Source organism: Panthera pardus, unplaced genomic scaffold (assembly GCF_024362965.1).
Source record: "Panthera pardus isolate Hobbes unplaced genomic scaffold, ASM2436296v1 HiC_scaffold_10, whole genome shotgun sequence".
Lineage (NCBI taxonomy): Eukaryota > Metazoa > Chordata > Mammalia > Carnivora > Felidae > Panthera > Panthera pardus.
In genome coordinates, this window is record NW_026526655.1 from 47,468,836 (window position 1) to 47,493,125 (window position 24,290).

The 24,290-nt window shown below is 35.6% G+C and overlaps 1 protein-coding gene and 1 long non-coding RNA gene across 2 annotated transcripts in view; one reads left to right on the forward strand and one right to left on the reverse strand.

The window, feature by feature from the left end:
- The window catches only part of LOC128778269 (uncharacterized), a 60,638-nt gene extending 46,769 nt beyond the window's left edge, over nt 1–13,869 (forward strand). Inside the window, exons 2-3 of the long non-coding RNA XR_008423753.1 lie at nt 12,940–13,113; nt 13,770–13,869. This is a non-coding gene — a long non-coding RNA (uncharacterized LOC128778269). The remainder of the gene's footprint in view (nt 1–12,939; nt 13,114–13,769) is intronic.
- The window catches only part of FAM171B (family with sequence similarity 171 member B), a 68,005-nt gene continuing 47,511 nt past the window's right edge, over nt 3,797–24,290 (reverse strand). Inside the window, exons 4-8 of the mRNA XM_019461624.2 lie at nt 21,445–21,603; nt 17,451–17,621; nt 13,999–14,115; nt 8,441–8,564; nt 3,797–8,180 (exon numbers count right to left, since the gene is read on the reverse strand). Coding sequence (XP_019317169.1) covers nt 6,836–8,180; nt 8,441–8,564; nt 13,999–14,115; nt 17,451–17,621; nt 21,445–21,603 — 1,916 coding nt within the window. The 3' untranslated portion in view covers nt 3,797–6,835. The remainder of the gene's footprint in view (nt 8,181–8,440; nt 8,565–13,998; nt 14,116–17,450; nt 17,622–21,444; nt 21,604–24,290) is intronic.

Sequence of the window (24,290 nt, forward strand, 5' to 3'; positions counted from 1 at the left end):
TATTTAAGTTTTCCATCAGCCATGTAAAGGAGGTATTACCGTTGTGGGCGTAGCTAGATGGCTATAACATGAGGAAATTGAAATTTACTAGAAATGTGAATCACCATGATTTGAACCCAGATCCTCCTGACTTTTGTTCCTATGTTTGTCAAATGTTTACTGAAAATCTACATTGTGAAAATGCTATACAGAAAAAAATTTCAGTGAAGAGGATAGAAATTAACATAAAAATAATTATTCATCACTTTTTCTTAAAATTTATTTTCAGAGAGAGAGAGAGAAAGAGAGCGTGCACATGAGTGGGAGAGGGACAGAAAGTAAGGGAGAAAGAGAGCCCTGCACTGTCAGTGAGGAACGAGCTCAATGTGTGGCTCAGTCTCACAAACCATGGGACCATGACCTGAGCCAAGACCAAGAGTCAGACACTTAACTGACTGAGACACCTAAGCTCCCCGCCACTTATTTTTAAATAAAATTCTACTTACAAAAATTGAATTTATACCCAATGAGATATAAAGTGAAAGTCACATTCATAAAATTTAAGAGGAGACACTGAAGTCACTCTTTTTTCCAACTTAAATACATATTTATAAAAGTTAATATTATTGATATTTTATTTATATTTTTAAGTTATTTATTACACAAATAATTTAATGATTTCAGTGGAAATCTTTTCTCACCTTACACACTCTTTCTGAGACATCTCCCCTTCACCTTTAATTCCAAACAATCATCTGGAATTTTCCAAATCTCTACTATCTGCATAAGAACTAACATCTGATGTTACCTGAGTAGCTAACCCAAGATGGATTCAAAGATGCAGTGGAAATCTAGATGCCCCACCAAACCTTATAACTCAGAACATCTGAAAGAAAAGGACTAATCTCCCCCCAGACACCCCCAAAAATCCGTAATAAACACTAAATGAAAAAAAATTAGTAACAAGAACTAAGTATCTATAAAAGTACATGTTAATAATGAAACATTTCTGTATCTAATTTACACAAATCTTTCAGAAGTTATCTAAATTAGAAGCCAGGGTTTCAAAATAGCATTTATAACAGAAAGCTGGATATTGGAGGCAAATTTAAGCTGAATAAATATACTTGAAAGAAATATTTCCTACGTAAAACAAAAATCTACATTTTCTGGACTGAACTATAGAAATATATAAAATAAAAATTATTTTCAGCCAAATACTCTATGTTGCTTAATAGCCACAATTATGCTTTTCAATACAGTATTTAGGAAAGGTTTTTAACAAAGCTGTTCAAGTGTAATAAGCCCAGAGACTCCTGGGAATGTAATTATCTGGTTTGTTTTGAATCAGACTGTCTGCGGTTAGTCGAGTGTTTTAATAAGGTCTATAAGGATTAGAATCAGTCAACATATGAATTATGAAACTTCTAGTTTCAGGCTGAAGTACAGACAAAAAAAACCTAAATCATGTGGGAAATTGGGTATCCCTACAGGACTATGAAGTATTATTTGCAACCATAGCAAGTATAGGTTTGAAAACCAGGAAATAAAAACTTCAATCAAGAAAGGTTTTGTCAAAGGGAAAAAAAATATCATATATTTCTCAACATGTAAACTTTCCCAACAGAAGCAGGTAGGTATTTATCTACTATAGCTAACAAAGTGAAAAGAAGTGTTATTGCAATGTTTTGATAAACAACTCAAGTAATTTTAAAATATGATCCTTAAGTTTATCTAATTTAGAAAGAAAATAATTATCACAACTTTTTCCCTAAGAAAATTGCCATATATATTAAGTGAAAATGTTTTTCTATCATTTGAATTGATTTTATTACCTTTTTGGTATTTAACATTATAAATTGATTAAAATCAATATGGTTTATTTCTAGATGACTTTTTTCTAGTCAAATTCTGAAAATGTTTTTATAAAAAAAAAAACAATGGACATAAGTCCATAATCCTAAAATAAGCAGAGGTTCAAAATAAAGGATAAAGAAAGTAAGCAAATCAAGGATTTTGATGGAGCAAATAAATCCAAATCTAGGGACAATAGAGCAGAGTTCTTGAATTAACCCCACAATTGATTCAGAGAGAGCTAACTGATAGAATTAGTTTATTTCACTGTAAACCATAATAGAGAAATCTACCTATAAAAAGAAGGCCAAAAAGTGATTTTAAGCAGTCTGGATAAAAGAACACTGTGGTATAATTTTAATGGGCACTATATTAACAGCATGTAGTTTAGGGAAATGTCCTTAATTAACTGTCACGATTATCAAGTACTAATAGATTTTTTTTTTAATGTTTATTTATTTTTGACAGAGAGAGAGCATTAGCAGGGGAGAGGCAGAGAGAGAGGGAAACACAGAATCCGAAGCAGTCTCCAGGCTCTGAGCTGTCAGCACAGAGCCCAACGCAGGGCTCGAACTCACAAACCGCGAGATCATGACCTGAGCCGAAGTCCGAGGCTTAACCAACTGAGCCACCCAGGCACCCCAGTGTTTATTTACTTTTTGAGAAAGACAGAGCATGAGTGGGGAAGGAGCAGAGAGAAAGAGAGACAGAGACACAGAATCCGAAGCAGGCTCCAGGCTCTGAGCTGTCAGCACAGAGCCCAATGCAGGGCTCGAACTCACAGACAGCGAGATCATGACCTGAGCCAAAGTCGGACTCTCAACCGACTGAGCCACCCAGGCACCTGTGATAGGAGATTTTTTTAGTGAATTTATCAGAAGTGATTAACCTAACTTCATCCAACTACCTCTCCTATAGTTCTTACATACTAGTCGTCCCATATTAATTTCCCTTCTGAGATGAGCCTGTGATGACCAGCTCATGAACATCATCTGTTTGGCAGCTATGTTTGTGATTTATGAAATCTATTTTCTATTACAATCCATTCCCTGTGAGCTTGGGTCTTCCATGACTCCTCCAGAAACTGCATTATTTCTGTTAAGACTCTATACTATCCAGTGGGAGATCAGGCCTTGGAAAAAAGGTAACCACAGCCTGGCTTATACTCTGCAGGGATCCAAATGGAAGTGTCTGTCTCAAACAATAGTGCTGGGTCATAATCTCCACTATAAATGTAAATGGATTCAGAGCCCAATTCCCATTAGAACTAACCAAAGGTATTTCTACTACAATATTAACTTATATAAGTTATACAAAATGTCTGAAAACATGGCAGCCAAGATAAGGATTCTAAAAGATATTCTAGGTATCCCTGGCTGGCTCAGTAAGTAGAGAATTTGCCTCTTGATCTCAGGGTTGTAAATTTGAGCCCCATGCTGGGTATAGAGGTTATATAAAAAAATCATACATACTAAAACCCCGAAGTGCAAACTGCCTGAACTTAAGTATGGTTCAACTAGGTGAGCAGAAGACCTCTTGAAGTTCTAACACTCTTAATTGTGAACAACCTTTGTGTTAGTATCTTGTATCTGCTCTTATGTTTAAAGTCCAAATAATTTTTTAAGTGGAGAGGTGATATTGTATCTTGTTCTCACTTAGGAATTTTGGGTACTGCAATTTAGTTTATATTCTATCACACAATCTTAAGAACTCTTCTCATTGAATGGAAAAATAATTTCTCTATACTTAGCTTTAACAGTAAAAACGTGAACTTTGGAAAACATGAAATATAAAGAGAAATCAAGTTCATTATATAACCAAATGGTATTCAAATATATAATATTTATTGTTCCATAGGGAGTGTAATAATGGGTGAAGTAATAACTGAATTATTATTCATTATTAAATGACAGTTTAGGGAGAAATGTTTTGTAGTTTACCCAAAATTAAAGAATGAATCAAGTACATTTTTATATTTATTATCTTTAATGAACTATGTTTAACATTTTACAAATCTTCAGATTGTTACAGTTTTCAGCAGTAAATATAGTAATAATGGCAATAAACACAGTGAAATGTGAGATTTCTCTGTTGAAATACAAAAGATAGAAATACTTGGAAACAAGAGGGCAAAATGTCAACTTAAGATTCGAGATGGAAATTAAAATGGTCAAATTCTTTACAATGTCAATACATTTTGAGGGACATTATTTGACCCACAGATTCCTAAAATTCTATATGTATTGATATCAGAGGATTCAAACACAGAGAGTGATCTGAAAACGATTGCCAAAGCAAAGAAGTGCTTTTATTCCTCAACATTTGTGACCTTCGTGGTATACTGTGTATTATATAAAAGGGCATAAACCCTAAACTGCATAAATGTCGTAAAAATTGATTTTATAAAGTCTCAAGATCATAATATGTATTCAAAAATACACACAGCTGTGCTTTCATAAACGAATCCATCAGTTAATTGAGGGATAATTTTGCTTTTAAGATATAGCCAAAGTATATACAAAGGATACACAAATGTTAACAATTTGTGATCAAAATTCTCTAGAGTTACATTTGCAAAAAACTGTGTTGGTTTTCAATTTAAAAATTTAAGAAATGTGAATATTGTAGGCTTATTATTACTTGGGTTAAGAAAAAGTAGATGGCTTCAGCTTTTTTAACAGGAAATTTGTGAACTACTCAAAATGAGAAGTTACACATTTTTGATCATTAGAAAAGGTAAATTGCCTATACTTCCCCACTGAGAACAGAATGTGCAGTGTGTTAAAAAAAAATAAGGTTTTATTCTGAAACCAAAGAAAAGGTATTTCTAGAAAAGCCCCTGGGGATACGTCTTCTCATTTCCTTTACATAAGAATGAATAAGTGGCATACTTCAATGGTGTACCATTATGTCAACATGTGTATTCTATTACCAAACTAAAAGATGAAATATTTTTATTTAAAGGTAGAGAAAATATAAACTTAAGATATTGAAGTGCAACATCTTACTATATAGTTTCTAACTTCATTCCAGCACAACATAATTTATCAATATAACCTGGATTCAAAGAAACACACAAAAGAGAGAAATGTTACTTGCATGCAAAATTCATTGTTCCAACATGAAACACTAGGTCTATATTTTTTAATTAAAACCTGCACATCTGTTTAATTTGGCTAACAAAGAAAATGCACATTAAAGAAAGATGTTCTCATATCCTTCCAATAAAGCAAGTCTATATCAAAGGCACTTCAGCAGAGCACTAACTCCTTAACCTTTTCCAAGTCCTTTTCATTTATGCCGCTTTTAATGCATCTTTCTGTAGACCAAGAAACCTCCTCCTCAAAAAACTAGACCTAGGTATTACCCCAAATATTTAGCTCTTCTGTGGATTGGGTAAAAATGGGTTTTTAAGTTCTTTGGGTTAATACAGAATGGGAGGAGTGTGATCTGACAGGTTAGGTGTTACAGGAAAAACTGAAGTAATTGTAGGAAAAAACTGGCTGAAGTCTATCTTGGGGAAAAAAAAGCTGTTGTCTTTCACTGGATATCCATCTGTAATTTGACTACAGCTAATATGGCTAATTTTGCTTCTTTCAACTTGTTTATGTGCCTTGCGTGTCTATGTTGCTCCCATGTTGAGTAGACGCGAATGAGAAATAAAGCAATTTAGTTTTATTTTTCCCCCAAGGGACAGGGGAAGCTGCTTCAGACATTTGCCTTCATGGGGATTTTTAGAAAATTGGATGAGTTGATTTTAATTAACAAGGAGCTTTATTTTTAGGACATATGAATGACAATTCAGAGTTGAAGACACTTATAATTAAAAACAGCTGTTGAGTGTGTTCATACTGAACTCTTTGCTATGATGAAAATAATATGGATATATTACTTCCAAAACTAGAGAAAGAATTGTAAATTCTATAAGTGATTTAAGAAGAGACCATATGGATATATACCTAAATTCTGGAGATATTTTGAGTCTTAGGGAAATAGAATTTCTTCTCCTGTTTATCAACATTTCAGAAAAAAATGAAATATTTTAATAAGTTAATATTTAGGTGTTCATAAGAAACTTAATTTTTTAACCAAGTTTAAAAGGTTTAAGTGAATGAATTAAAAAATACCTTAAAGCTGCCTACATGTATCAATGAGTCTTAAACTAAAGATATGGGTTGTTTTTTTGTTTTGTTTTGTTTTATGTTCAGACTGGTAAGAAGTTTTCCTTGACAGCTAAGCTCATTTCTCTTTAGAAACAGGGGGAAATTTTTTTAAATAAAAATGAAAGTATCAGAGCATTCATTTTCCATATTTCTAAATAACAAATTAACACCTTATTATTCTGTGAGGTTACATCTAAAAACAACCAAAGAGCTGGCATTTTCCTCTCTAACCACCAAGTAGCTTCTTGCCCATCTTAAAAGTAAGATTTATTTTTGGGTTGACACAGTACACATGCTGTTGACTGCAAAAAAAGAAAATATTGTTTGGCCTTTATGTTCTAGAATAACATCAATTCCCAATATTTGTCCTTATTTTCAGGGACAGGCAGAGGAGAACATAATAGTAACATTTCACAAGACTATGATGCCTGAAGAATACAGTTTCATTCCTAAATGTTTCACAGGGGCAGTCATCAAAGCAGAAGCAACATTTTTTGAAAGCAACTTTAGGAGTACACATTTCACAGTTGTTCTTTAGAGAGGACTAAAGTGGCTGAACATTTTCAGATAAATTACATCTTGAAACTATTTTACATTTTGAACTCTTGGATACTTCAAATTCATCACCCAAAAATAAATGAAAAGAATAGGCCAGAAAAAGCATTCCTTGGTATCTTTCTCTTTTGTTAGTGAATTGCCATTTTACTATTTACTCTGCTTGAGACATGTCCAGGGACCATGAGATTGCTCAGTCTCAACTTCTTAGAAAGTTCATACAGCAATTTACACGAAGCAAGAATAAACAACACAAGAGAGCAGAGACACAACCACCCTTGATGTTAATTTATGGGAATCAGTGGACGTTCCTCTCGCTTCTTCCAGATATTAGTCTTGCTATCTTTTTTGGCTAGTGGTGGTCTGCCCCTTTTTTTAGTGGGGGACATATTGGCTTCAAAATCTTCAACAGTGCTTTTTCTTCCTGGAGACTCTTCCCCAGGGTGTTCCATGATAGCTCCACTCCCTCCATCTAGAATGTGTCTTAAAGCTGGGTCCTCGGGGGAGCAGACAGTGGTTCCACTCTCACTGCTGCTCAGGTCTAAATCTTCTAAGTAAAGGATCTTAGGCTGATGCATGCTTTTGATGAAAGTTTTCTCCCTCTCGAGTTTTCTACTTGAGTGGTGCTCATTCATGTCCACCCCAGAGTCCAAACTCGTGTCATTGCTCTGGGCTCTCTTGCCCTTTTTCAGGTCTATGAAGGAATGTCTCACTTGTGCGACTGGTTTTCCATCAAGAGATACAAACCATGCTCTGGGATGGGGGGAAGGCTTTCCTTTGGACAACTCCAGGAGGGTCTGTTCTGAAATTCCTTGAAGCTCTGATGAAAAGGGAGTCATTACAACAGCTTCATTTAGTGTTCCAGGAACAGAAACAGATTCTAGTAAGCTGTTTGAATACCGGCTCCAGTCTGAAGTTTGGGATGGCAGGCTCTGTTGACCTTCGAGTGGAATATTCTCTTCCCTCGCATCTGGGGGCTGTGTGTGAGAATGCACTGGCATTTTGGGCAACGTCTGTGTAAAGTTCTCTCTACTAACTGGTTCCATCAATTGGCCATAGACTAACTGTCCCTTTCTTGGCAAAGTAGCTGACTTAGCAGCATGTAACTGCTCTGGAGTGGAGAAAAGGTCAGATGTTTGAAGGATGGCGATGGGCTGGCTATAGATGTGCATAAGCTGTTCAGGAATGTGGGAATGTCCATATACCTCTTCGTTACCTGTGAGATACCTCTTTTCCTCTTGTGCATCACCTAGAGATGAAGATGGTTTGTTGTTAATGTGTTTAGGTTGTTTGGACCCTACATTGGGCTCCAAAGACTGTGTTGGGTTTCTTGAGTAATTATTTGGATTGGCTGATAGAAATGAAACCTCTTCATTGTAGACTTTAAAATTGTCCCGAGTTTTTACCATGGAAACTCTTTCTTCTGCTTCTGCCTTTGATGGTTCCTTTTTCTGAGGGCTATATGAGGAGTTTTTGGCATTAAATAACTGTGACTTGTCCTCGGCTTTTAATGCAACTTTGACTGTACTGATGTGGTTTATGTGTGTTGTTGAAGTTGTCTGGTCTCTCTTGAGGACCTCGAGTTTAGTGATATTTCTTTCTCTCTTCTGCGGAGTACCACACTTGTCCCTAAAGGAGAAGAGATAGCAGAAAGTGTTCAAAACTTATGACCTAGAAAATTCATTTTTAAAAACCATCCCATGATATATTATATATATATAATTATATATATTATATATGCAGTGCTCTTAGACTGTATCCAGTTTTATTTTAATCAACATATTTTAAAGGTCACACTGATTTTTATAAACTGTCATACCCAGAACACACTGACATGATACTATGATCAGATAGTTTTCTGTGTTTCTACATGTTAATATTCTTCTTACCTGCAATAACAAAGAAGCACAGCAAAAAATCCAATGACAATGACTATTGTTCCTCCTAATATGGCTGTAAGAAACACTGTGTGGTAGGCAGTTATATCCCTTGAGTCTCCATTTATACCTGAACCTAAATGGTTCAACAGAAACAAGTAAAACAGAGAATTTATTATCTTAGGTAGATCAGATTTTCAATCATGTCCTATCCTGGGTAAAGCAGATTAAGTGTGTGTACACAGCTATACTTGTTTGCTCCCATCCAATGGTGGCTTCCCTGTGGGTAGAACATAACTCCTATGTGTTGGGCTTAATCAGTTCTTGTTCTGTTCAATGAAATGTGAGCACCTTAAATGAAGTGGCATGAAATGGCCCTACCCTCTTGCTAAGATTTTCTAGTATCCAGACAGAATATCCAAAAGTGCTGCTATTCCTTCAACCTAGGTTCTGGAATGAAAACAAATGCTGAGCTGAACCAAGCCAGGCCCAAAAGTCATGAGGCCCTGCTGCTGGGCCAGTGAGGAAATATGCTTCAAGAGGCAGTAAAACTGACTCCTGTTGTGTGGTAGCAAGATATGTAGTGGAATAAACTAGGGGAAAATATTTCTGTGCAGAGAGGTTTGGGGATAGAATGTTGGTAGCGAGGGTTGACTTAGTAGCTATATTCAATTATAAACGAAAATCTAAAGATAAATTCAAAAAGGAATTTGCCAAGGTAAATAGGTATGAAAGGTTTTCTAGAGAGAATCTAAAAATTGGGCACTCGAAGGATTCAGAGTTGCAACTTTCAATCTGGCCTTTAGAATAAGACACCCTGCAGAGGCACAAGATACCCACCGTCTTTCTTTATGAGAGCACAGATATACACTGCTGTTGTAATCACCTTAACTGCAGTAAAAGTAGATTAATGTACTAGGATGATCAGTGTAGGCTATTAAGATTCTACATGAGGGGTGCCTGGGTGGCTCAGTTGGTTGAGCCCCCAACTCTTGACTTCAGCTCAGGTCATGATCCCACGGTTGTGGGATTAAACCCCACACTGGGCTCCACACTGAGCATGGAGCCCGCTGAAGATTCTCTCTCTCTCCCCTGCATGTACTCTCTCTCAAAAAAAAAAAAAAAAAAAAAAAAAAAAGGAAAAAAAAGATTCTGCATGAGCATAAATGCAATTAATTTTGAGGTAATCTGTTTTAATACCACTAAGATTTCACTTTGTTAAAAAATGCATATAGGGGCACCTAGGTGGCTCAATTGGTTAATCGTCCGACTATGGCTCAGGTCACGATCTCATGGTTCAAGAGTTTGAGCCCCTCATCAGGCTCTGTGCTGCCAGCTCAGATCCTGGAGCCTGCTTTGGATTCTGTGTCTCCCTCTCTCTCTGCCCTTCCCCTGCTAGTACTCTGTCTCTGTCTCTCTCAAAAATAAACAAAATGTTAAGAAAACTTTTTTAAATACATATAACAAGTCTACTGATCATTATCAACTAGAATCTAATATGAATTCAGAGTGATAAAGTGATAAGACTGGTCAGACAGGTGGTTCTCTGGCAATCTCTACCACGAGAAACATCCAGAATGAGGCTTTCAGCTTCACCAAGGACCCTAGAAAAGACTGAGGATGACAGACTTTAGATCCTTTAACTTTTGCATCATCTTATTTGATAAAAATAAAATAATAATAATGGTAGTAAGAAAGGTTTTGGAGAAGCAGTATTGTGGTTATGCATACAAACTTTGGAGCCAGAGTGCCTCAATTAGAATCCCAGTCTCACTATTTCTTTTTTCTTTTCAGGGAAACTTATTATCAAAATGTAATTTCTTGGGGCGCTTGGGTGGCTCAGTCAGTTAAGCATCCCAGTTCAGCTCAGGTCAAGATCTCACGGTTCATGGGTTCAATGATTCTGTGCTGACAGCTCAGAGCCTGGAGCCTGCTTTGGATACTGTGTCTCCCTCTCTCTCTCTCTGCCTCTCCCCCACTCACGCCCTGTCTCTTTCTCTCAAAAATAAAATAAACATAAAAAAAACTTTATTAATGTAATTTCTTTAAATATATACCCTTCTCCCACCCTCTACCCTCTCTGGGGAGGAACAGAATATCCCCAGGAGATTCCATGTATAAAGTCTTATATGGTGAGGATGAAGTATAAAAATACTATTAACAAAAGGGAAGAAGGTACCTGTTGCTACCTTAACCTTCAGAAACCCCCAGCCCGCATTACCACATGCCCCTTTTGCTCCTTTAGATTTGAGTGTAGAATAAGCCCTTCCTCTAGAGGAGGACTCAAACCCAACATCATCACTTATTTCTTTGTAACATTCTCATTTAGTTTTGGGGCAAGTTTCATTACTTTGTGTCTCATTTCATATCTATAAGATCTCACCTATATGGCTTGTTATGAGGATTAAGAGAGTTAATACTTATTAGGGGCATCTGGTTAAGTATCCGACTCTTGATTTGGGTTCAGGTCATGATCTCATGGTTCCTGGGTTTGAGCCCTGAGTCGGGCTCTATGCTGACAGCACGGAACCTGCTAGGGATTCTCTCTCTCCCTCTCTCTCTCTGCCCCTCCCCCACTTGCCCTTTCTCTCAGAATAAATAAATAAACTTTAAAAAAAAAAAGTGTAAGTACTTATTAAAACACTTAGTGCTTGGAACATGATAAGCACTCAGTGTACAACATCATTGTTATTAAATGAAACTTCACTGGCACTCCAGTATTAGCCACACTTTCCTATATATATGGTAAGTGTTAACAAAGTATTTATCATATCTGATAGACAACCAAGTACAGCACTCACAACATGAAATTTCTTCAGAAAGAAAAGAAATAAAAGTAACATTTCTATCTGCAGATTCTTATTTAGGATCCAGGGTTGCAATGGAGTAAAGTTTGATTATAACTGGGTGAAATTCAACTTCTCTAAAAGTCTATGTTTCCACAATACAGTAACACTTTTCATAGCACACAATTCCAACAGAACTCCCTTTTGGGCACACGAGGCTGATACTTTTGGGTTTCTCCCAAATTTTATATACATGACAACACCAAAAAGTATGCATCTGTGTGTTTGTGTGTATGCCTAAAAAGAGTCAAAAAGGCAGGAAATTATATTTTCATTTAAATATATTTGAAACTGCATATTTAAAAACTGTCATAAGTACTTGTTTATTAAACTCTACTCAGCTGTCTACTTGCCTGTAGCAATCACTTGATTTTAATTTCTTGCACTTATTTTCCAAGGAATTCTAGAATTCCATTCAAAATGTATTTAAAAAACAGATTTAGTATGTTATTGGCTAAACTTTAAGTAGCTCCAGCACCTAGTCCATCAGAAGACCAATGTTGATTTTACAAAATGTGATTTTACTCACAATCTAAAATTTTAGGGGGCATTAAGGATCATCATATCCAACTCCTACCATTTAGAAATAAGAAAACATTCAGGCAAGTACGTATTTCAAACTCAGCCGGATAAATTATCAGCAAAGCCAGAGCTACAATCAAGCTATCCATATTTCTAGTAGAGTGTTCCTCTGTGATAGGCTCGCAGAATGGATTTTTCAAAAGCATCACTAGAAGGTATCTAATTCAAACTAAATGGGAATCCCACATTTCTATTTTCATACTCTGATTCACACAAAATCTTCTCTGCACTATAAGCTAAAACAAAACTGCCACCTACTTTGGAAAATTTGGCTTTTGTAATTCATAGTCATCTTCTATAAATTGATTTCAGGTATATTTTTAATGGAAGGTACACTTCTCTATAAAACTCAAGTGTTCCCTGGGTTATTTTTATTGGAAATGAAATAACTGGGATTTAGTTGAGCTGAGTATTAAATATTAATTGTTCTTTTTCATCAATATTTCATTATAGTTGCAAATCTAGAATGAAATATGGCCAGACAGCTGGCAAGACTGCAGGATATTTTGCATCATGAAGAACAAAAGTAACCACCCTCTGGTTTCTGAATAAATAATCTCATAAGTACTAAGTTCAAACAAAAACAGAGAGAACATCCCCCTTGATCATAATGGTTAAATGGCTCATATTTCTTCTATTGGAATATTACATGTTAGCTTCATTGAAAAAAAAAAAAAGTCTTGTTACCTTGCATGGTTTAAAATTCAAAGGCTGTCAATATAAAATGATAAAAATTAAACTATCGAAAAAGACATCTTCAGAAAGAACTGAGAGCCTTCGAATTATTAACAGGCCGCCATAACAAAGTTAGGTGATAGAAGGCTGCAGAGAAATGTATGTACAATGTCATCCACATCCTGGGTCAGGGTGTGCACTGGGGCTGTGCCTGACTACCGTGAAATAGCCAGGTTGCAGCTGCCTCTCAGCTGGGAGCCAAAACACTCAACAAACCAAAAGAATTCTCTGACACATGATTAAAGATGTAGGAACGACATATGCATTCAACCTTCACACTCCCCCAAAGCTTCACTAAAATGACCCTGATGGTTTTGCTTGGTTTTGTTTTTATAAACAAACCCACAGGTTAAAGGAGAATGTCGTAAGAGACCAGAGCAAGAAGATGATGAAGGCTGGAAGCTGACTTAGCAAAGCTGGCGACAGGCAAAGCCACGAAGCAATTCAATTGATACGGTGAGCACCCAAAAGGCCCAGAAAATGATACTAAGCCCGTGGTGCAATCAGACTACACTACAGCAGGTTAGAAGACTTTAAGAAGATTTCATGGATAAAACATGCAATGTTTGAGTATTTTGAGAGATTTACACAACTCAAGATGCATGTATAGGATTTCCTTACTTTAAATCATATAAATAATCTGATAGCATGTCCAATCTAGGAAAAATAAAATACTCATTTGACCTAGAACATGAATAGATCATTCCTAGTGGACAAGACTTAGTTTTTGTCCACCCTCAGCTCCTATGTCAGGCCAACCTTCATTTGGGGTATCACATGTCTTATATTGAGAAAATCTGGGGACACTATTTTTCAATAGCCCTCACCCCAGGGGTGTGCTCATGACCCATGTCCGGGCAAACCAAACTCTTTATCTCTAGAATGAAGGAACAGTGTGAGGAAAAGATCACAAAGGGTTGGAGTCAGCTGTACGTGGAGCAGCAATTCTGCAAAGACAGTCAAGTAGGCCTGGTAACCGGGTGCCCTAGGATTCCTGCCTTTTAGAACCTAGTTCTTCAGCCTTCCCTGGGATCCTATGAACTCCCTGCATCCTAATACATCTTATGTAATTATCTAAGATCTGTTCCTGTTGCTTGCAACCCAACGCTTTAACTGATCTGGGTAAAATTTATTCGTGAAAAGTAAACGCTTTATTGAACAAACTTTACACTTTACAGATTCATCAGACATCATGCTATAAAAACCTCAGAGTTCACAGAGCTTAATCTTTTCTTATACACATGAAAAAAATTAAAAGAAAGCGGAGATCAACAGACTAGAAGCTTTTTCCAACATCATACAGTCTGTAAGTGGCAAAGTTTAGAATAAAATTGAGATCTAGTGATATCAATTCCAGTTTGACTATTTGGATTTTTTCAAATGCCTTTTGTTTCATTTTTACAATACCTCTAGTTCCTGGAAGTGGAGCAGCTATCCAGTAGCCCAAACGTGGTGCATCATATGTCCAGACGAAGTGATTGTTATGTTCCTTGACCATTCCCTGGCCATGATTTACCCAAGCACCTAAAAAGGTAAGTAAAAAATCCCAATCAGTTAGTGTATAGATCTTTAAGGCTGATAGGAGTTTGCTGATAGTCATGTATAGACTGTTTTTGCAGAACTCTTTCAAAAATTATGAAGACTCTGGCAATATATTATCATGAGATAATACATATTATATCAAAATATAGTTTACATTATAATATATACAATAGGATGATTTGAATGATTGTTATGACTAAAGGAAAGAAAATCATTATAAATAAACTAAGAATGTACACATATTTAGAGAAATCACAACTCTCCGAATAATGTTTAAATTGTACATATTGAGATAGGTTTTAAGGATGTGAATAGTGAAATTCAAATTTATCAATAGGTGGCTATTTGTCACCTGTTCCAGGATTCTGATTAAACACTTGTAATATATGTTTTATGGCCTCATTAATTTTTTTATTAAATACTGTTTTGGTCTATTACTGTTGGCATAGCTCTTTTAGAATGAAATTTTTAAGAATGTTTTTAAAAATACTATCTAATAAAATGCCATCCATAGAAAAAAATTCAGTAAAACCCAGATCTTTTATAAAGTTCAGCATAACAAAGTTTTTTCTAAGTTCAGTGTATATTTGTACTTGGTTTATTAATTCACTGTAATGATATACCTACAGCATGTAAAACAGTATTTAATAAGGTAGACAAACTTGAAATGACAGAAATGGATCAACTTACTGGTTTTTAAATAGTCATACAATTAAGCATTATATATCGAATATATGAATTTAAAAGTTTTGTTACTGGAGGGTACAAAGCCTCTGTCAGGACGAATAATCAGAAATCAGAACTCAAAACAGATACTCTTTAAAATGTTGTTTTAAAACAATTCTTTCATTCAACAAATTAGGAAATTCAGGCCCAAATAAGTGATTAGTTCAAAATCACACGGCTGGTGGGGTGCCTGGGTGGCTCAGATGGTTAAGCACTGGACTCTTGATTTCGGCTCAGGTCATTATCTCATGGGTTCGTGATCGAGCCCCGCCTTAGGCTCTGTGCTGACGTACAGAGTCTGCTTGGGATTCTCTCTCTCTACCCCTCCCCTGCTTGTGCTCTCTTTCTCTCACTCACGCTCATAGTAAATAAATCTCTCTCGCTCTCATAATAAACATTTTTTTAAAAAATCACACTGCTGGTGAATGGACTAGAATCTAGGGCTTAGAGCTCTTAATCCAATGATTACAATATATTATATTTGGTTTTAGTCCCCAGTCCTTACACAGAGCTTTGGAAATCCTTGGAGTTATCTATGTAATAAAATGCAATGTTACCTATGGAAAGAGTACCTCTTGTAGTTACTAACAAGCCACTTTCAACCACACCTGAGTTCATGTTAATAAGGTGATTTTTGGAAAGTCCCTGTGGATTGGGCTGGTTGCCAGGGAAACCCACCAAGTGATTAGAAGGTTGGAATTTTCAGCTTCACCCTACTCCTGCAGAAAGGGGAGATGGGCTGAAGATTAAGTTCAATCACCAGTGGTCAATGACAATCATGCCTACATAAAAATACCTGAACTACAGGGTTTGAAGAACAGAGCTGGTGAACACATGGAGGTGGTGGGAGGGGATGCACCCAGAGGAGAGGATATTCTTCTATAATAAACTGATAATATAGCAAGTAAACTGTTTTCCTGTGAGCTGTTCTAGCAACTATCAAGGTTGAGGAGAAGATCATGGGAACCTCCAGTTTATAGCCAGTTGGTCAGAAGCACAGATGATAAACTGGACTTGTAATTGGCCTCTGAGGTGGGGGTTAGGGGACACTCTTGGAAGACTGAGCCTTTAACCTGTGGAATCTGATGCTAATTCTAGGTAGGTAGTGTCTGAATTGAATTTTAGGATACCCAGCTGGTAGAGAACTGCTTGGTGTGAGAAAAACACCCCCACATTTGGTGACAGAAGTGCAGTACTGAGTATAGAATCACATTGAGAGACTTTCTCTTACAACTATCCTTTTTACTTATATACATGTTTTTAAAAACAGTGGCAACTATGTATTATTGTTTACATTTTGTAGTAAACAGGTATTTGGATTTTTTTTTTTTTTTTTTTTTTTTTTTTGCCTAACTACCCTTCCAATCCAACTGCAGTGAAATCTCATTCCAAATCTCTTTTGAAGGTTAACTGCTCCATATTCTCAGTCCACATGATTAGTTTGGGCCTCCAACACAGAATCTTAAGCCTAAATAAATCTGTACATTCTATTTGCAGACCACAAAGGCTGGTTCAGAGATGGGCATGAAAATTCTATAATTGCAGTGAATCCAAGAGCTTGCACAATTGCTACTGGGAAAAGAATCTCTTTCCATTGGACTTCAACCTGTGTGTCAAGTCAGAGCACCTACTCTCTTCTTGCCACTCTGAAGGTAAATCTTATCCCAGAAAGGTATTAACACAGAGAAAACATGAGAGAAATCAAATCCTGTGAAACTGTCTAGGCTCTGTATCTTGACTCATCCAAAACAATTGTGGATCATATCCCCCGCCCCCTCCCCCCTTTTTTAGTAATTTAAAGACACTCCTCTTATTTACATGGAAACACAAGAACAAAACCAAGGGAAGCAGAGAAGGAAAAAGTACTTCTACTTAGGAGACTAAACTCAGGACCAAAACTGGTACCTGAGATTTTTTTTTTTTTTTTTTAATAACCACTCTGTATCTTAATAGCACAATGTCGTTTATTTTCATGAAATTAACATACATTTCTTAATTGCCTTAACCAACCTTTTAGATATAAGTTCATATTGCTTATCAAAACAAAAACCTAGAAGAGTAGAAATAGTTTTTTAAAAATTTATTTATACTTTTCTGTTAAAGATCTTGGGAAATATAAAAGGCAAGGGAGGGGTGACTGGGTGGTTCAGCCAGTAGAGCACACGACTCTTGATCTCGGTTATGAGTTCAAGCCCTATGTTGGGCATAGTGCTTACTTTAATAAAAAAGGAATGTGAATAAACAATACTATTCTTTACATGTAACATATTGGCATCATTTTCCCCACAACTGTATTATATTAATCAAAGTGGGGCCAAATTCTGGTCATTGATAAAGTGCTTAAAATTGTAACATTACTGATTTAGTGCTCTACTAAAGATAAATCATTCAAATATAAATGATATATTTTAATGTTTTAAATAAGACACATTAATTTTTAATTATTCTATAGTCAGCATATAAAAATTTGCCAATTATACCTCAATAAAGCTGAAAAAATCTTTAATAGTAATATGGAAACCTATCTTTAAGATCAAACATTCAAACACCAAAAGGAAAATATTCAGAGTATTTTCACATAGCTCACATACCTATGTTCATATCAAATGTCCAGGCAGGTATCTGATCCCCTGCACTTACATCATTTGTATGTATAAGGGGAAGAGAAACTTGAATAGAGCCATCCACCTTTAATTCTTTTCCTCCAGAATATATTTTCACGCATATTGCAGCAAGAGGAGTCAATTCAGTACTTTCAAAACCTAAAAAAGAAGACAGTTTATTAAAACCATTTGTAAAATACACGTTGTAGTTACATATTAATAACAAAGTAATATGGGCCTAAAATATCTAATTCATTTATTTCACCTATGGTTATCCACTTTAATATTAAATAGATACTGGGTCCTCGTGAAAGAATTGTAAAATATATCATAAATATAGGTTATACTCATGTAACTTGACAAATCAACATGAGCCCAGAGATCTAATTCTTTCAGAGTCATGTGATTTAAGGTCACCAGAACCTAATTCAATGTTTTAAAAACCTACAAAACAACAGCAAAAAAATACAGTTCACAAGTGTCCTACCCAAATAAAGGTTCTGCCACCTCAAGTCATCAATGCAGATTTGGGTCTATAAGCCAGTCTCTCCTGTCCCCAAGAGTGTCTGTTTCAAGTACAAGAACCAACAGACTGAGCTGTGTTCCTTGAAGTTACCTCGTGGAAAAAACATTCTGATTCAAAATGCAAATTTTCACAGGTTTGACAAACATGAAACAAAATCAGCAATATTGTTTGCTGATAAAAGTAATAAGCTTTAATATATATTTGATTAATAGCATAACTGAAGGAATACAAACAGACTAAATATTAATAATACAATATTACCTAGACTTCAAAGCTTGAAAGTAGGGAAATGAGATTAAGAGAAGAATTGGTTATAGTGTTTTGCCTAAGGTTTTAAAGTATAATTATACATACAATTTATAATATGCCTTCTTAAACATCAGGAGCTACCTATATTTCTCTATTACTGACAGGAAAAGAGTAGAAAATGCCTTTGTTTTCTTTTTAAATATTAGCGATGCCAAAAATAATCTATACCAGAATATTTATAATGAATAAAGTAATATGGTTACAGATGTTAAAATTTAATATAAATTTTCTACAAATAATTTGATAATTTTAGATTTTCCAAGTAATTTACTAACACATTAGAAAGAGTTGACTCTAGTGTATTTATTACATATAATTTGCTCTTTGGAGATAAACCTGAATCTTTGAATTAAAAGCTAGAGTTTTGTTCATCATTTAACAAATAGTTACAACAGAGCCCCTATTGGCACCACCTACTCATCTTGGTTCCAAAGACACAGTGAGTACATGATCTCTTGAGATATGTTTTTCACAATCTGCATTACCATCAAGAATGCTTTTTTCCATTTCTTTGCTCATTGTCAACTTTTCCTCCACCGGAATGTAAATGTATGGTAGAAGCTGCTTTATCAGTGCTTTAAGGAAAATCTGGAAAGGCAATGTAATTGCATGGTCATAAAAGTTGCCTCTCTAAGGAGGGGCTGTTTGAGCTGCGGCCAAATGATAAGATGCCATCCATACAAAGACCTCAGAGAAGAGCTTTCCAGGAAGAAGAAACAAGTGAAAAACCCCCAAATCAGAGGTGATCTTGGCATGTTTAAGAATGAAAGAAGGTTGGAGGGCAGAGAGGTAGAAATAACAGAGGGCCTTCCAGGCCCCAGAAAGGAATTCTCATTATCACTACTACTATATCTGGTGTGTATCTTCACCTGTCAGAGCAATTACTGGCTTAATGAAAAACTTCAATGAAATAGAAGACAATTAGCCTTGGTAAACTTCCTGAAACACTAATATAAGATAAGCAAAGTAATGGCATACATATTTTGTAGACCAGTTACACTAGTACAAATCCAATGTAAGCACAAATAAATTACTATGTAATCTGAAAGTAGTTATAATTTCTTATGTCAAACTGTTTAGTAAAGCCAGCTGGCTTTCTGAGGTGCCTGCTCTTCACTCCACTCCCACCCCTCGGTTCTGTGCATCGGTGGCTTTACATCCTAAATGCAGCTGAAATTATGAGATCAACTCCCCACCATGTGAGATAAGGCCAACTCAACTCAAAAAAGAAGGAAAAGAGAATGGTACAAGAGAAAAAGAGACTAAAAGATAATGATAAGGACACAACTTGAAAAAAACTTTTACTCACAGACCACTAGAACTATACAATACAATAGCCAATCCAATACAGTAGCCACCAGCAACATGCTGCAATTTAAAGGACGTTAGTGCTTTAGTTCCTCAGTGTACTAGTTATATTTCAAGAGCTCAACAGACACATGTGGCTAGTAGCTACCATATTGGATAGAGCAGAAGAACATTGCCATTGGCGGCACTGCTGTAGAACTTTTAAAATGTTAGCAGCACTCTCAGGATAACTGAAACAGTGAATGAATAGTCTCAAAAGCAGGTGGTAGAGGAATGCTGAAAGGAAGCACCCATTATGTCCCCTTCCCACTGGGCCTAATGAGTCTTGACCATAAAAACTCCTCAGGACCACATGAGCTTCATTTGTGATATGGTAGACTGGTCCCATCCTTGTAAATGTTTTTATTTTGAGCATCCTATAACTTCCATCTGGAAAATTTTGGCAGGTGTCTTAGATTGGCTTCTTCAAGAAGCTAAGCCTGAGATATCAATTTGGGAGGAAGTACCCACCATTGAGGGAGTGGAGACATATAAAGAAGAAGAAGACAAAAAAAGATTATTAAGGAATAGATATGTACTCTCTTTGTACTCTTGTCTATTAGTTGAGAGCTTGCCCTAGTGAGAGCCTCGCCTGCTTGCTGGACCACGGAATGCCTTTAGGCAGAGTCACAGATGTGTGCAGCAGGAAACACAGGCCCATAACAGAGGAGGGACAGTCATCTTGCTGGAGCACCAATAGCATCGGCTACAATAGGTAAGAAAAAAAAAACAAAACTAACCAAAACATCTATACGCTTATTACTCTAATTTCTGGTTGTTCCCCAAATGAAATGGAACAAAATTTGACCTAAATGAAATCATAAAAATTATAGACTGAGGTGATTTTTAAAAACAGTGGAGTTTCAGTTATATGTTGCCACAGGTGGTAGAAATAGTGGAACAAAGGTGGATGTACAGAGAAGAGAGATTTTACGGGGTTTATTCACGGGTATATTAAATAAAATGTAAAAGCCCATCATCCTCTTACCTGTTAGGTTGTGACAGCCCTATACTGTGTGTGTATATATATATAGAGAGAAATATATATATATGCTGCTGAATCTGGAATACAGCTGACCCTTGAATAACATGGGTTTGAACTGCACAGGTGCACTTACGTGCATTGTTTTTGATAAATGCAGTACCATAAATGTATTTTCTCTTTCTTAGGATTTTCTTAACACTTTCCTTCCTCTAGCTTATTGTAAGAATACAGTAAATAACACATATAATATACAAAATATGTGTTAATTGACAGTTATTGGTAAGGCTTCTGGTCAACAGTAGGCAATCAGTAGTTACATTTCTGGAAAATCAAAAAGTTATATGAGTTTTTTAACTGGGGGGAGGCAATCTCTACATTGTTCAAGGGTCAACTGTATATGTTTTTTAAAAAGTTATAATTTTACTAACTTAGAATATCAAATTTACTTAAGAAAAACTTCCAGTTGGTTACTCCCATCTATAAACTTTTTATGTCTAACAATTATTGACAGTTCTGATTAATTTGATAACAATAATTGAAGGTCAAATTCTAAAAATACGTATAAACTTCTTTAAGTCAAATTTTCATTTTTATGTATTTTTTTAACCTGCAAAATTATATAGTATCATTACTATTTTCTTTGGATAGAAATATCCTGTACATTAAATTTTTCATTAATTTAATATAATGTATGCAGAAGATTATGGTATAATTTTTCTTTCACTGGATAAAAGGAAATTGCCTTATAACATTTTAATAACTAGCTTTATATACTGTTTCTTTTAAGTATTATTTATATAAAAGCTAGATAGTACCTGATTTATTGAGCATAATTCCAGTTGTATACAGGAAATTGTCCACTTTCAAAAATTGTTGTAGAACTGTAAGATAGCCTGTTACGTTGCTAATATGATGGTTGTCAGGTAGTTTAATTAAGGCTTTTGAAAACTGAACACTTGGTTGAGATTTGGCATCTGGAAAAAGGAAACTTCATTAACAAATGGACAAAACAAACGCATATTAGGCATAACATCATTACTCAGGACATTTTACGTTAACATCTCCTTATAATTAATATTTTAAATTCCGAATTGAAATAAGAAATCTTCCTTTCTTTAGGTCACACAAGGCACCTTTATCCTGGAGACCACTTGATTCTGCTGCCCAGAATTTCTTCATCCTTTTTGGGTTTTACTCTAGGAAACCACATACCAACCATTTTAGCCCATTTGATTCACTTGGGGTTTCATTTCTGTAACACAAGCTAATGGTGCATGCCAGAATGGGCTGGAACCAATCCAAATGTCAGGTATTCAATTGATAAATGTTATCTCATGTTAATAACTTTGAATTGACTATCCTTTAATATAACTTACAAAGTGAAAATTCAGTGATAGTATTGATATTTCTGTAATCAATGTATTTTTAACAATTTAAGGGTCAACTCTTAAATCCTTGAAACTTATCAGAAATATCAGCTATTGCTTTGGACTTTAAGGTTGCTGACAAAGACAGAAGCAATCAGTTCAATTATTAGAATTTTTAAAGTGTCAGTTTCTAAATAGTTACATCACAAAACATGACAAAGATGTAACATAATTTTCAAAATCAGTGTATTGTTTACATATGAAGCTAGAAAAACTAATACCTGGAAAGTAAGAGATATAACTAAAAACAACACATTTATATTATTCTTATTTGGTTAAATTGAGGGTATAATCTAATACCTTCTGATCACTTTACAAGTACTATCTACACCTTACTCTGTTAAAATACCTGCCTTAAAAAAGTGCTGTGGAAATATTTCACATTAATAGAGGCTGAGACATGAAAACTGAATGTAATATTTGACCCTAAACTGGAGTGACAAAAAAAAAAAAAAAAAAAAAAAAAAGGCGCCAGTGGACAAAATTGGAATTTGGATGGTAAGTTATCCTATCAACATTAAATTGGCTGAACTGTGTTGTGGCCACTTAATATCCCAAATCTTAGGAAGTGCATGCTTAAGTATTTAGAGGTAAAAGGCCACGATGCATGTAACTTACCTTCAAATGGTTCAGAAAAAAAGTATGCATACCCAGAGCACAAATACACATATAGTAAAGCAAATGGAATAAAATGTTATCAATAGCTAAATTTGAGTAGAGGGTATACAGGAGTTGTCTCTTATCCTTGCAACTTTTCTATATTTTGAAATTATTTCTGCATTTGAAGTTATTTTCAAATATAAAGTTAAAAATATACATGTGCTTTAATTATGCTGAAACCCAAATTTCTTATAACTGCAAACATGTACACTAAGTAAAATGTCTGTCTGAGCCTCTCTAAGGTTTTGTACATTCCTGAAGTTTCTAATTTCTCCTGCTCCCTTTTTATCACAAACACACACAAACCTAACACATTTTCATTGTACAAACTGAACACCTTTCTGATCAAATCCTGGAAGAAAAAATATCAATGTTTTATGGAAGTTGAGAAGTGAGGATGTGTATCTTCCAAGGAAGGATTTATCATCTGCAGAAACACCCCTCCTTTCCTGCTTAGCTTTTCAATGGGTCAACTCTTAGGACACTGAGGTAGTAAAAGGAAGCTATCTGAGAACTCAAGAGAGCCCACAGTGTTCTCATGGAGATATAGACAGTATCTCCCAGATAAATGAGTGCTCACCATTGCTTGGTAAAATGCAAAGGAGTGGCATATGGACATGTTCACACTAATCTATTTCATATGTTCTGGAGGAAATTACAATTTGTAATGGGGTTTGAAGAAGACAGTATGAAGTAGGAATTGGTCAAAACACAACCTTAACAAGAAGGTGCTGCTGAAGAGGGACTGTTTTTACTAAGGTCCCAGCAGCATAACGTGTACCCTTTCTCTATGGTAAATGGTTCCTATTTACTTTTTATCCTTCTGCACACCATGCCACATGCACCCATCCTGCCAGGCAGAGCAAACTTGCAACTCAAAATTCTATTAAATCTATTAGATTTCAAGAGTAAGATTCTGGTAATTTCCTCAGTAAATTAATCACACCCTGGTTTAATTTTTTTTTCCAAATATTTTCTTTAATATTTTTGAAATAAGATAACTTCTGAGGGGCGCCTGGGTGGCTCAGTCCATTAGCAGACTTTGGCTCAGGTTGTGATCTCACGGTGAGTTCAAGCCCCACATTGGGCTGTGTGCGGACAGCTCAGAGCCTGGAGCCTGATTTGGATTCTCTTTCTCTCTCTCTTTCTGTTCCCTCTCCCACTTGTACTCTCTCTCAATCTCTCTCTCTCTGCCCCTCCTCCTGTCAAAAATAAACATTAAAAAAAAAGATAGCTTCTGAAAATGAACTTTCACAAACAATTTCTTTTTACCATGACTCTTATTGGACTCTTACTTTGAGGATTTTCTGCCTTTACCAATCAGTCATTACTATTATGCTTTAGTCTTAAACATTGATTCCCCAATACAAAAAAATAATTTTTTTGTCATCGATAGAGGTTTTATATAACATGCAGTAAAAGAGTGCAAAATGTGGGGGTTCCCCTAAGAACTAGTTAAGGAAGATGGCAGGGGGGTAAAGGTCATGCTGGAACTGTCATTCTCAGGGTTGGTAAAGCAGAACTAGAGGTCATAGTTTAAATCAGACTCCAAATAAAGCTTCCTGTATTCTGGC